Genomic DNA, 12,473 nt, shown 5'->3' on the forward strand with positions numbered 1-12,473 from the left:
GAAGCCCATTATTATTAAACAGAATTTTTTTAAATTTATTTAAAGTAAATTTAATTCTATTATTTTTGTAATATTATTGATTTTATTGATTCAAATCATTCAGTTCAAACTCAGCTCACAGTTCATTAAATTTTGTGCTTCAACCAGCAAATCTCCACTACTACATATATATACACGAGGTGCGATTAAAAAGTAAGTTACACCCGCTCTATGAAACAAACACATATTTATAACCAAACATATAAAACACATATTTATTATAAACACATATTTCTAATTTTTTGTTATTGGACATAAAAATACATATTTTTATCTACTTTTCGACATAATCACTAAGTCTTTCTAAACACTTTTCATACCTGTGACAAGTTTTTCAATTCTACTCTCGTAAAAATTTCGTCCAATTTTCTTCAACCATTTAAGGACTGCTTCCTTCAGTTCATCATTAGTGAAACGCTCTCCTCCCAGGTCTCACTTAAGAGGATAAAACAGGTGGTAGTTGCAGGGTGCTAGGTCAGGGCTGTAAGGCGGATGATACCACACTTCCCACCTGAAGTTTTTCAATAACTCCTCTGTCACTGAGCTGAATGAGTAGTGTTGTAATGAAGAAAAACGACCCCATTGTTCAATCTTTTGAGTCTTCGATCTTTAATGCCTTTACACAATCTTTTAAAGTCTCACAGTAAGATTCGGCATTGATTGTTGTTCCTCAGGGGATACATTAACTGTAAACAACTCCCTCAAATTGAAAAAGACTGTCGGCATAACCTTTCGAACATGTGGGGATGTTTTCACTTCTTTTGGCTGCAGCAAACTTTTGTGTTTTCATTCACATGTGAAAAGTGTTAACCCGGTTATTGAAATTGTGAGATGAATTAGTAATACTTTTTCAGGATAAATAAATACCATTCTCAATGTACTTACAGAATGATGAATATATGTTGCTATTGGCTTACTTAGCCGATTTATTTTTCCATTTAAATAACTTGAATGTGAATTTACGATGTGATAAAAATATTTTATTAATGACACAAAGTTCATGCTCTTGTAAAGAAGCTTGATATACACCTTCAAAGCAAACATTTTTATGTTTCCATTTGCTTCCAATTATACTGAGAAAATTTTGAATGAAAAATATTCACAAATGAATATTTTTCATTCAAAATTTTCTTATAGCATAACTTTTATTCAAAAGTTTCAATAGCATGAAGATGCATTTTCGTGAGCTAAAAATTCAGTTAGCGAGTATTTCCTGAACGATAAAAATGATTTCTCGAAGGGATGGGTACTGAATCCATTTAGTGAAAATGTTGTTGCAGCTGCTAAGTCACTGATTTAAATTTACAACCAGTTCACCGAAATATCTGCGGATAAAGCATTACAACTACAATTCACATCTATAGATTTATATAAGTTTTTGCTTGCTTGTCGAAGTGAATATGGAAATTTAGACCCACAAGCATTGAAAATATTAGTCCGTTTTTCTATGAAAAAGGTTTTTTGTCTATGGTTGCACTAAAAACAAAAAATGGAAATAATCTTTAATATCGTTTCACTATCATAAAGGTCACATAAAATTTTTATCTTATCATTTCTTCTAGAAATACTTATTTGACCATAGCATGATAGTTTCTGTATAAAATTACTAAATTTGGTTTAAACTGCTTTTGTGATATTTTCCTTGCTTCGGATGTAATTATCTCTTTGTTTATGCAGGGTACGCGACAGTTTTAATAATTACAAGGCCAACTAACACTGAATGTTAATAATAGTTTATTTGAACCGGGAGGTTTGTATGCCTCTTTAAACCTCTCTTTAAAATTGAACGAATTCATCTAGTGCAATATGAGATTAGATTTAACAAAGACGACTGCTTCTCAGCCACACTTCAAGTTAGCAAACATTTTGGCTTCAATTTCACACTCTCAATGACTATCCATATTAATTTGGGAAAAATCAGGTGCTCCCTCAGTTAAAATTTATTACCCAAAAAAGGGTATGTGAACACAATTTTTTTTTTTTTTTTTTTTTTTTAATTGTTGCTCACTTAAATGAAAACGAAAAAACAAAATATTATTTTGTCTTCTTAAATTCAATAGAAACGGAAGTAAACTCAATAGAAACTGTTTTTAGCATTAAAGCCTTAAAGGCCACTATTGATAAATCTCTCTTCTAAATCTTCTATTTTATTAAGGCCTTAGTAATTCCTCCCACTTCTTGTAATCCACTTCCTTTCCTCGTATAACCTCAGCCATCTCTTTATTGCCAGCCACTCCTCTTTACCTCTCCGCATATGGTAGTTTCCGGGGTAATCTTTTGTATGTTATATCTTGCTTTTAGAATCTTCCAATGTGAACATTCAAAAAGTTATGGTAGGGAGTGTCCTCTTTACCGCAGTACACACAATTTGGGAGCTCCCCTCTAAACCCGTGTAAGTATACCAAACACTTCGTGAGCATAGAGGAATTGCGACAGATTTCACATTTTAGGGTTAAATTTAACTTTATGGTTATAAAATTCATTTGTGAATTTTGGTATCCTAACCTCAATCACAGTTGTGTTACATGAAAAAAAAAAAAAAAAAAAAAAAAAAACAGAAGAAAAACCATATTTATTTATTATTGTAAATAATACAGGAAAAAGACAAAGATGTTATGATTTGCCGATGATATAGTAATTCTTGCCGTGAGTAAGAAAGATTTAGAAGAAACAGTGAGTGCCACGGATGAAGTTCTACGCAAGAACTACTGCATGAAAATAAACAAGAACGAAATGAAAGTAATGAATTGAAGTAGAAATAATGTCGATTGACCACTGAATATAAAAATAGGAAGAGAAAAGATTATGGAGGTAGAAGAATTTTGTTATTTGGAAAGTAGAATTACTAAAATGGATGAAGCAGGAGCGACATAAAATGCCAAATAGAACATCCGAATGCTGAAATGAGCTTTCAGTCCAAAATATAATTTACTGACATCAAAAATTAATTTAAATGTCAGGAAAACATTTTTGAAAGTATATGTTTGGAGCATAGCTTTATATGGAAGTGAAACTTGGACAAACGGAGTACCTGAGAAAAAAAGATTAGAAGCTTTTGAAATGTGGTACTGTAGAAGAACATTAAAAATCAGATGGGTGGATAAAGTGACAAATGAAGAGGTGTTGTGGCAAATTGACCTCCATACATAGATTTGGCATGGTGAGTTTTTATTTAATCAGATAAGATTACAATAATAATAGCTAAATATAATACATTTGGCACCATAATTACATTGTTCAAGCATTGAATTAAAACTAATCAACAAAATGGATAAAGAATTTTGGAATAGAAAATCAATTACTGAAATTTATTTATTCTTTTTTGTGTGCTGAAAGGTTGTTTACAATTTTTTAAATAAAAAAAGTTTTCAATAGCATTTTGGGATATTTTTATTGTACCATGTTTATAAATATTTCAACAGTTATAAATAAAGTAACTTTCTGTCAATTTTACTACACCGTGATAACTTCTCCAGTAGGAGTGATATTTCTTTAAAATAAATTGTTTTGTGCATTTCTTTATTAGTGTTATGTTAAACGTTTTGAACTACTTAGGCATATAAGACTGTAATACACAATTTAAATGTATTTAGGACATTTGTCCTAAATACTTGTCTAAGAAGCTGAGGCTGCTGGAATCTTTAGCCTCTTCTTACATCTCCCTTTACGCCAGCTCCCTCATGCTCATATACGAGCCTTGAAGACAAAGTTCGTGTTGAACTAGAGGGGGATATATTCGGTTTATATTTGATTCTAGGACATACTGTTTAAAATGATATTTGTTATTTACACACAGCCTGCAATATTACAAGCATAGGTATCTTTCATAATAGTTCTTAAGCTATTCAGGTGCGTCAAATTTGATCAGTTCTGCAAATTTAAAAAAAAATTCCTAGTACTATAGTTATTTGTAGAGAGCGCTAGACGAAAATATAAGCTTAGCTGTGAAAGGATAGTGCTTGTAATACACTAATCGTAAATGTATTCTACATCAACTAGGTATTTTTCATGAGTAATTGTTTATAGTAATAAATAGAACTATTTGAATAAATGGAGATAATTTTTTATATTCAGCTTTTTATTGTATCTAGTGAATAAGATAAATTTTACCTACAATTTACTTAGTAATTTTACTATAGATTTATTTCATTTATATATTTTCACATACTTTTTCTTTTAATAATAGTAATGAAAAGCACTTATTCTAAAAGTTACCGTTGTAAATCCAATTAATACATTAGTACAGATTTATTATTTTCTTTAAAAATGTTTTGTGTTTTTGGTCTTTGTTTCTCGAAACAAAACATAAATTAATATTATTGTGAGGGAACGTCCACTCCTTCCTGCTAAAACACACTTGATATGTATTTGACCCTATGTGTGACTTCCTACTTATTCTACCATGTAAGTGTAACTTTTGTATGATACTCGCCCATCTCGCGACCCTGTGTCTAGATCTCCCTACCCTGGAAAGATACCGTTCCTGGCTGAAAGGTACCCTCCTGATGCTAACGTACGTTTTGAGTTGAGGGGTTGACCCTTCCCCTCAACTTCGCCTAACTTGTTTGTGTTGTTTTTGGCGTAATAACAGGATCAGAGGGGAAGTGCCCTCTGTAAAATCAACTAAAATTCATTCCAGTGACAAAGGCATTTGTACATGTGTAATCTGTAACTCCTTTTAGAGGAATGAGAATTTATTAACAACGTTTCTCTAGAAACAAAATTAATCCATTTTTATTTGATTTTTTTTTATTGTTGAGAAATTATTTAATAATTCTGGGACTATAAATTCAGTAATTTCTTCCTCTATTCAAATTATTTTAAAATTTGACATATTAGAAATATGTCACGTAGAAATCACATTTTCTACGATAACACTGCTCTGAAGACATTAAAAATTTATTTACCAACCTAATTTACAGGAACAAGATCGCAGATGGGTGGGACCACTGTCAAGTCAATTTCTGTGTTCTAAACCTATAATCTTACTTAATCACTTGTAAACAATTTGCTTTTGTGCGATTCTAACATACACATATGTGGGGAAATTTTTAAATGAAAAATAAATTCAACCATCTCATTAATTTATTTTCTTTACATGAGTACATATAAATGTACTTATAAAGTTGTAGGATAATTTGGCGACCTCCATGGGGGGTGCAACATCCAGAAATTTGAAAATTTCTTGTTAATGATATATTTGTTTATTACATATTAAGTAACACTGGTTTTTATTATAAGCAATATTTACATTATAATACATAAATATTCTAAAATGTTTATAAAAGATTACATACCATTCATTAAATTTCATTAATACATATTCATAGTTATGTTATATATATGTAGAATAATTTAATTCTAAAAGATATTAACAATAATTCACTAATGAAGGTAAAATACATAATTTTTTTTCTATAGACATTTGATGTATAAAAGTTAATTTAAAAAAAGTTTCAGTTTAAAAGTGGTATACTAGCTGCATCATTACAAGACTATCTGTTTAGTCTATCTAGTAGACAAATATTCTTCATTCATTAAATGTTGTAGAAATAAATACAATTTTTTTTTTATTGAAAGTTAACAAATAATTCAATTATGTTTTTGTCAGAAACATACATTACTAATTAAATTAATCCTATCAATAATCACAAGAGAATGCTAACTATGGGTGGATTTTTTGACATGTGCTGCATTTTATTTTCCTCTAAGCAAAAGATTTTTTTTTAAATTGTTTTTTCCACACTGTATAGCTATTTTTCCAATAGTATACTCTTATTACTTCAGAATTTAGGCTGTTATGAATCTTGTCTTGAATTCTTAGCCAGATCATATGACATATATAAGAAACACCCCTTTTTTATCAATCAGTTTTTTATTCTTTTTATATGTAACCAGAATTTATTCAACTACATTGTTTTTCATTCTTCAACCTTAGCATTCTTTCATGTCTTATTTACCTGTGAGGATTCATATCATGGTTTGGTATATCAGTACAGCTTGTTTCATGGCTAGTTTTAATTAATCCACAAGACGCATGCCACTTTATACTAAATTATAAACTGTTGACTCTAATAATCATACTTGTTGTTATTAAATATTAGGTTATATAAATTTGACAATGAAATTAAAAAATGCAATTAAATGGCCAAATAAATTTATCTGCTTTACCTAATAGATATTTATTCAATATGTATTCTTAAATGTTACAATAATGAATTAAAAGTGATGGTAGAAGAATTTCCATACTGCTCTTTGTTTCCATTTTTAACAACTGTGATTAAATTCTAATTAAAAAAAAAAATGTAAATAAATGTACTAAACAGTTATTTAATCACTCTTACGTACCAAATAACTTCCTGTAGAGTAACATCTTTTTTTTAAACAAAAAAATCACATAAAGAAAATAAAAAAATTATTACATATTCATTAGTGACACAACTGAACAAATAATCAGGAATAATAATTAAACTTTATTAATTTTTATTTATACATGCATATTGATAATCATAAATTATTAATACAGTAAATTTAATGAATCCTTATTATCGGAAAATGATGATGACTTGAAAAATCAAATTCTGGTTGCTTTAAGGAATCTTTTTTATGACCAGTAGCAAGCAACTTTAACACAACAAAGTTAGTTTTCGCTACACGAAGCAAGTCTTGAACCTAAAGAAAAAACATTCACAAAACTTTCAATAAATAAGCAATCATAAAATTTTCATAAATTAATAAAATTTCAAAATATATTCTGCAACTTGCTTTTTTTAATTTTTATAAAAAACAAGTTATTAAGATTGGGTTTAAAGTAATATTTTTATAAAAACTGCTGGTGCTGTTAATTGTAAGAGTAATAAAATTTAAACTGTAATTAAAAATATATACAAGATATGATAAAAAAATATGTGTATGCTGCTATTGAGCACTATCCAATGAATCTCAATTCAGAAAGCAGGGAATTTCAATTAAGGAAGAAATATGATGAACATTAATTGACTTGTGACAATTTTCTACTTGTTCATTGTAGTCAATTGGGTATGGAATACAATTTAGAAAAGGTATATTTAAAAGTAGTAAATGATAGATCATGAACAACAGATCAAACTGTATATACTGCTTAAACAAAAACAGAAGAGACGTAAAAATTAATTTATGCCAATGGTGCAGTGACCATGAAGATGGTTTAAAAGTGATTTTATAATTGGTTAAAGATGAAGAGAGATCAGGCAGGATGTTCTTCAACATCAAGAACTCAAGAGAATTAAAAAAGTTTGCAAAATGAATCAATCAAGCATGTGTTTGACTATTACGAACATTTCTGACGTGCGATTGTGTCTTGTAGTTCCATTCAAAACATTTTTACAACAATTATGAATATGAGCTGAGTGAATGTGAAAATTGTCCTATATGCTTTGATGACATAAAAAACAACCGCATCATTTAATGTCGTTGATTTGTTTTTGTTAATTTCATTGATTAAGCCACTTCAGATTCCAGCTTTTTTTTGATGTAACCTGGATTCAAGGTTATGTTCTGAGATAAAGATCTATGGTTCTTAATGGAAATCAACTAAAACACATCTAATGTGAAAAAAATCATGTTAAGATTAAACATCAATATATGTGTAACATTGTACTGATTTTGTTCAGTTTTATAAACTGAGTTTGAACACAGAAATATTAAGGTGAACTCCAAAATTAGAAGGGCTTATCTAAAAAGTGATGTTCACTGAAAATGACTTGAGAAATGGGGAAATGGTTTCATCTACCATCAAAATTTTTCCCTGGATTTGGTACCATGCAACCCTTAACTCTTTCCCAAAGTTAAACGACCATTTTGAATTCTTTGACACCACTATAATCAGATTTTAATTGTAACTACACATTATTGTTTGGCAAATCAATGTATTAAAAAAAGAAACCATCACATCAATCATTGTGTACTGAAATATACTATAATGGCATATGTAACATCTGATGTAACAAATTAATGCAATAAATAGAAAAGAATAGGTGATTTTGCTGAAAAAATATTAAATTAATTTTAAAAAAAGAAAAAAATAATAAATTAATTTGGTAATTACCTCACCATCCGGTGATGAAATAGTATCAAGAAATGCTCTTGCTTGGTGAAAATGTTTACAACCAGCAAGATACAGACTGGTGCTACCTGACTGTTGCAGAACTGCTGCCATATCATGGTATTCACTGTGCTGAACAGGAGGTGGGGTCATAAGACCATTAAACGGAGCAAATCTGTGCTCATAACGAACACGTTCACAGTCAAATTCTGGATGAGGCAATCTTAATTTACCATCCAACTTGAACCCCAACATTGCCTATGAAAAGAAAAAACAAATACTGTTTACAACCACTGAATTCTCAAACAAACAAGATTATGAATAAAATTAAATCTAGTTTCCAATAAACATTTTTTAAACACCCTTTTCTCATAAATGTTCACATCTAATGTTATAGTTCTCTTTGGTTTAAATAAAAATTATAAGTTAGAAAAAATGCGTAGACAAACAAAACAAAATTCATTTTGAATTTAACTATGAGGATATGTTTAACATTTCATTCAAATAAGGAACTATAACTAAATAGAAAGTTTATAAGAATGATGACTTTTATTCGTTAAGTCTTGATTTAATTTTATATATAGATAATCAATTGCATCATGAACTCATAAAGGAACTAAATATTACAAAAAAGTGTTTTAACACATGACTGCATTGAATCAGAAAAAAGTTTTAACTGTCTAATTATATAATTAAACTAACTCGGTGAATTAGTGCCAATACCTTGTAATAGCCCCCACACATACTCTGAAGTGCCTGATTCAATGTTATTTCTCGTGCATACGGTCTTATTCTCTTCTTTTTAGGTTTTGCTCTTCTCTGTGATCTACTCTTGCTGCTCCCTTCACTACCAGCTGAAGCCAACTCTTGTTCCGATAAGAAAGTATCAGCTCTAGTCAAAGATGATGTCAGCCAACCATAAAGAAATTCATACAAGTACCTGTATAAAACAAACGCTTATAGTTAAGAAGGAAAAAACAGTAAATTTAAAATTTAAGGATTAGAACAACAGGATGTACAATCTAATAGCACACTTACCAAAATGATATCTTCTATAACTGGTAGCACATTAAGTAATAAATAATCTGGAATTGATTTAACATGAGCTACAACAAATTATAAATTGTACTCTCATTAAGTGAATATGAAACAGGAACAGTAAAAACAACTTGGGATTAAAGTATGTGGAATTATTCAGATATATAATTGTTCATAATAATAGCAGTATTTTTTATATTTCAACTTCACACAGTAATTTTGATCAGTTGGTCCCATAAAAAGACACAACCAGAGAATACAGGAGATACACAATGGAAATTGTGTATCTCCTGTATTCTCTGGTTCTAGATACCTGTGTATCTCCTGGTTCTCTGGTATCTCCTGTATAACTATATTATAGGTACTTTTCCATCAAAATATAAAATATTTTAACTGTATCAGTGTGTATGGGATCACACAATATTCAACCAAAACTTTACTTATACTAAAGAAATTGTACATAATCTTTTAAATCTATCTTTACAAAAGTGGCTAAAGAACTACACTGTACAAAAATATTACAATTAATTTCATTTCTGAATTTGAAGCACCCATTTTAAAAAAAGGGTGGTATAATGATAAAACATCATTATATTATATATTATTTATTTATATTTGAATTGAATGATTTCTGGAAGAGCTATCCATTTTGATTTTATTTCAGACAATATGAGATTTTATGTAACATATTTAATCATTCTAGCCTTCTGAATGCCAATGAGGTTCGTTCCATTGTTTAAAATTTTTGTTAACTTCTTTCAATTTAAGATGTTTTGACAATCTGATATTTAATCCGTGTACTTATTTTTTCTTCTACTATCTTGAACATTTCAATGGTACTGTAAGCTCCTTGACTAGAACATCTTCATTATTTTCAATAACATAAATGTTTACATTACTGAGCTGCTATTATTCTCTCACTTTTCCTTTACTTGAACTCAACTGAATGGTTTATTATACTTTAAGTGATACTTCTGCACAATAAAAAATCATCACCCTTGAGATGGGTGAGGGTTTTTCTCAAGGAAACCTTTAACCAATCATATATATATCTGAAAGATAAAAACTGTATAACGTATATTTGAGTTAACTGCAAAATCACTATACTATGACCATCCTGATAATGACAGCCTTATCTACAAATTTATGGGTAGGATGTACACTTACTGTCTAGAAAGTAATTTTGAATCACTTTTTAAAGAGGAGTTGTTCATTTTATTTAATTCTCTCTGTACTCCCTTTGTGAGAAAGCAAATATTTCATTTTTAATTTACAGTTCCATCCTAATGCTGTTGTGTAAGTGCAAAGATGGGTACTATTAGAGTTACTGTCTCCTAGATATTTCTGCTATTCCGAGGAGCCTCCCAGTTCCGGAACCTCCGATACATTCAGACATGCTGTTCGTCTGCGAGGTGTGAGGCGGGATCTGGTTCCCAGATCTCCCAGTTCTCCCAGGTCTCCCAGGACTTTCATATCTATTCTGTTCATGAAAATAATGGAAAAAGTACATATAAACATATGTCCTGAAATTCTTCTTTATACAGCTAGTGAAAGATTTTGCTTGGATTTCAGCTACCTTGGTAAAATGAGGTCATAATTAAATTTTTAGGATAACAATTAAGGGGCAGAATTAGTGATTTATTATGGTCTTTGACTTGAAAATCAAGTAAAATAGGTCCCATAACCATATCTGCAGTAGTTTTTGAGAAATTTGGGATGAAAACCAATAAATTGGGGTAAAAAACCCTACAATTGGCCTACAAGAACTATTAAGTAGGTAATAAACACATACAATGTTTAAACAGAGCTTGTAGAGAATTTATTCCTGAATAAAATTGTGTACGATAAATTGAATAAAACAAAGAAAAGAAGAAAAATTCGAATTTTATTTAGAAACTGCATCCATAATGCGGATAATTAATTCCTCACAAGAATGTATTTCTGTTTTGTACACAATATTTTTCTTATATCACCCAGATAGAAAAATCTAAAGGTGTAGATTAGGTGATCTTGGTGGCCAGGAATGTGAACCTCTACAACCAAATCCATTTCCCAGGGAAATGAAAATTTAAGCAAGTAAAAACGGCACAGAGAAGTGGAGAGGCACACCATTGTCCTGGTAGGATACTTTGTGTCTCAGCAATAATGGAACATTTCCAAGCGGCTGCTGCATATCTTCTTTAAGAAAATGCAAGTAGACCTCAGCATTTATATGGCCATGTAATATGAATGGTCCAAACAGTTGATCATGAAGAAGGCCACACCATACATTGATACTAAATTGGTGTTGAAAATTGCCTTCTGCCACATCATGAGGATTTACTTTTGTCTATGTATACTCATTTAGGAAGTTGGTGATACCATCTTGAGTGAAATTTGCCTAGTTGGTAATCAAAACATACTTGTAGAGTTGTCAATTTGTATTCCACCAGTTGCAGAACTCCAAGCGAAGCAGACCGTGGGTGTAGATGTTGAACTGGCTGTTTATGATAAGGACAAAACTTGTTTAGTTCAAGTGTCCTCTAAACCATCGAATGTGAAACTCTGATCCATTTTGAATGATGTCGTGACCGACACCCGGACTGCATCAATAATAATTCCATCAATAACAGCGTCGTGTCCAATATGATGCTTGTACGTCGTTTGTACGAATACTAGATAGTGAACCTGTTTCCTAAAGATTGCAAAACGTGATGTAACTTTTTGGAATTTGGAATCCTACAATTTGGAAAATGTATTTCATATTCTACTGCAGCAGCTGTGGCATTACCAATACGCACACCCAAAATCAATACATATCAATGTATTCCTCTGTTGTAAATAAGAACAGCATTACTTTAATGGCAAACTGATCATGTTCAAACCAAAATTCACAGAAAACCTTCGCTAATGACAGTACAGTTCACAGTACCTGATATACTTCAAGTACCTTACAGAATGATTTCAACACTAATACAGCATTGTGTATTGTTGATCAGCTGTTATTTTATTGCAAACTTTGAAATATAATATATTAAATAAATATAATTGCAATATTGAAATATAATTTAAAAAGTCATTAACAAAAAAATTATTTAAATTATTTTTATTTATTTACAATTGTAATGATGTTTCCAATTTTTTTTTTTACAGCAATTTTTAACAGTAAATTTTGTTTTTACACATTTTTCACGTTATCAAAAAATAATTTATATTTTTTACATTAAATAAGTACTTTTCTGACGAATGTAGTAATGTACAGTTTCTAAATATAATTTGAATTTTTCTGCCTTTTTGTTATATTCAATATATCTCACACACCATTTGTTCAGAA

General features: G+C 30.0%; 1 protein-coding gene across 4 annotated transcripts in view; it reads right to left on the bottom strand.

Annotated features, from left to right (window-relative positions):
• Positions 1–5,106: 5,106 nt before the first annotated feature.
• The window catches only part of Naa35 (N-alpha-acetyltransferase 35), a 39,866-nt gene continuing 32,499 nt past the window's right edge, over positions 5,107–12,473 (bottom strand). For all 4 annotated transcript variants that reach the window (XM_075359558.1, XM_075359556.1, XM_075359555.1 and 1 more), the window contains 3 exons: positions 8,846–9,062; positions 8,126–8,380; positions 5,107–6,711 (listed from right to left, as the gene is read on the bottom strand). In XM_075359558.1, the coding sequence (XP_075215673.1) occupies positions 6,571–6,711; positions 8,126–8,380; positions 8,846–9,062 (613 nt within the window). In that variant the 3' untranslated portion in view covers positions 5,107–6,570. The remainder of the gene's footprint in view (positions 6,712–8,125; positions 8,381–8,845; positions 9,063–12,473) is intronic.

The sequence above is a fragment of the Lycorma delicatula genome, chromosome 3 (assembly GCF_047948215.1).
Source record: "Lycorma delicatula isolate Av1 chromosome 3, ASM4794821v1, whole genome shotgun sequence".
Classification (NCBI taxonomy): domain Eukaryota; kingdom Metazoa; phylum Arthropoda; class Insecta; order Hemiptera; family Fulgoridae; genus Lycorma; species Lycorma delicatula.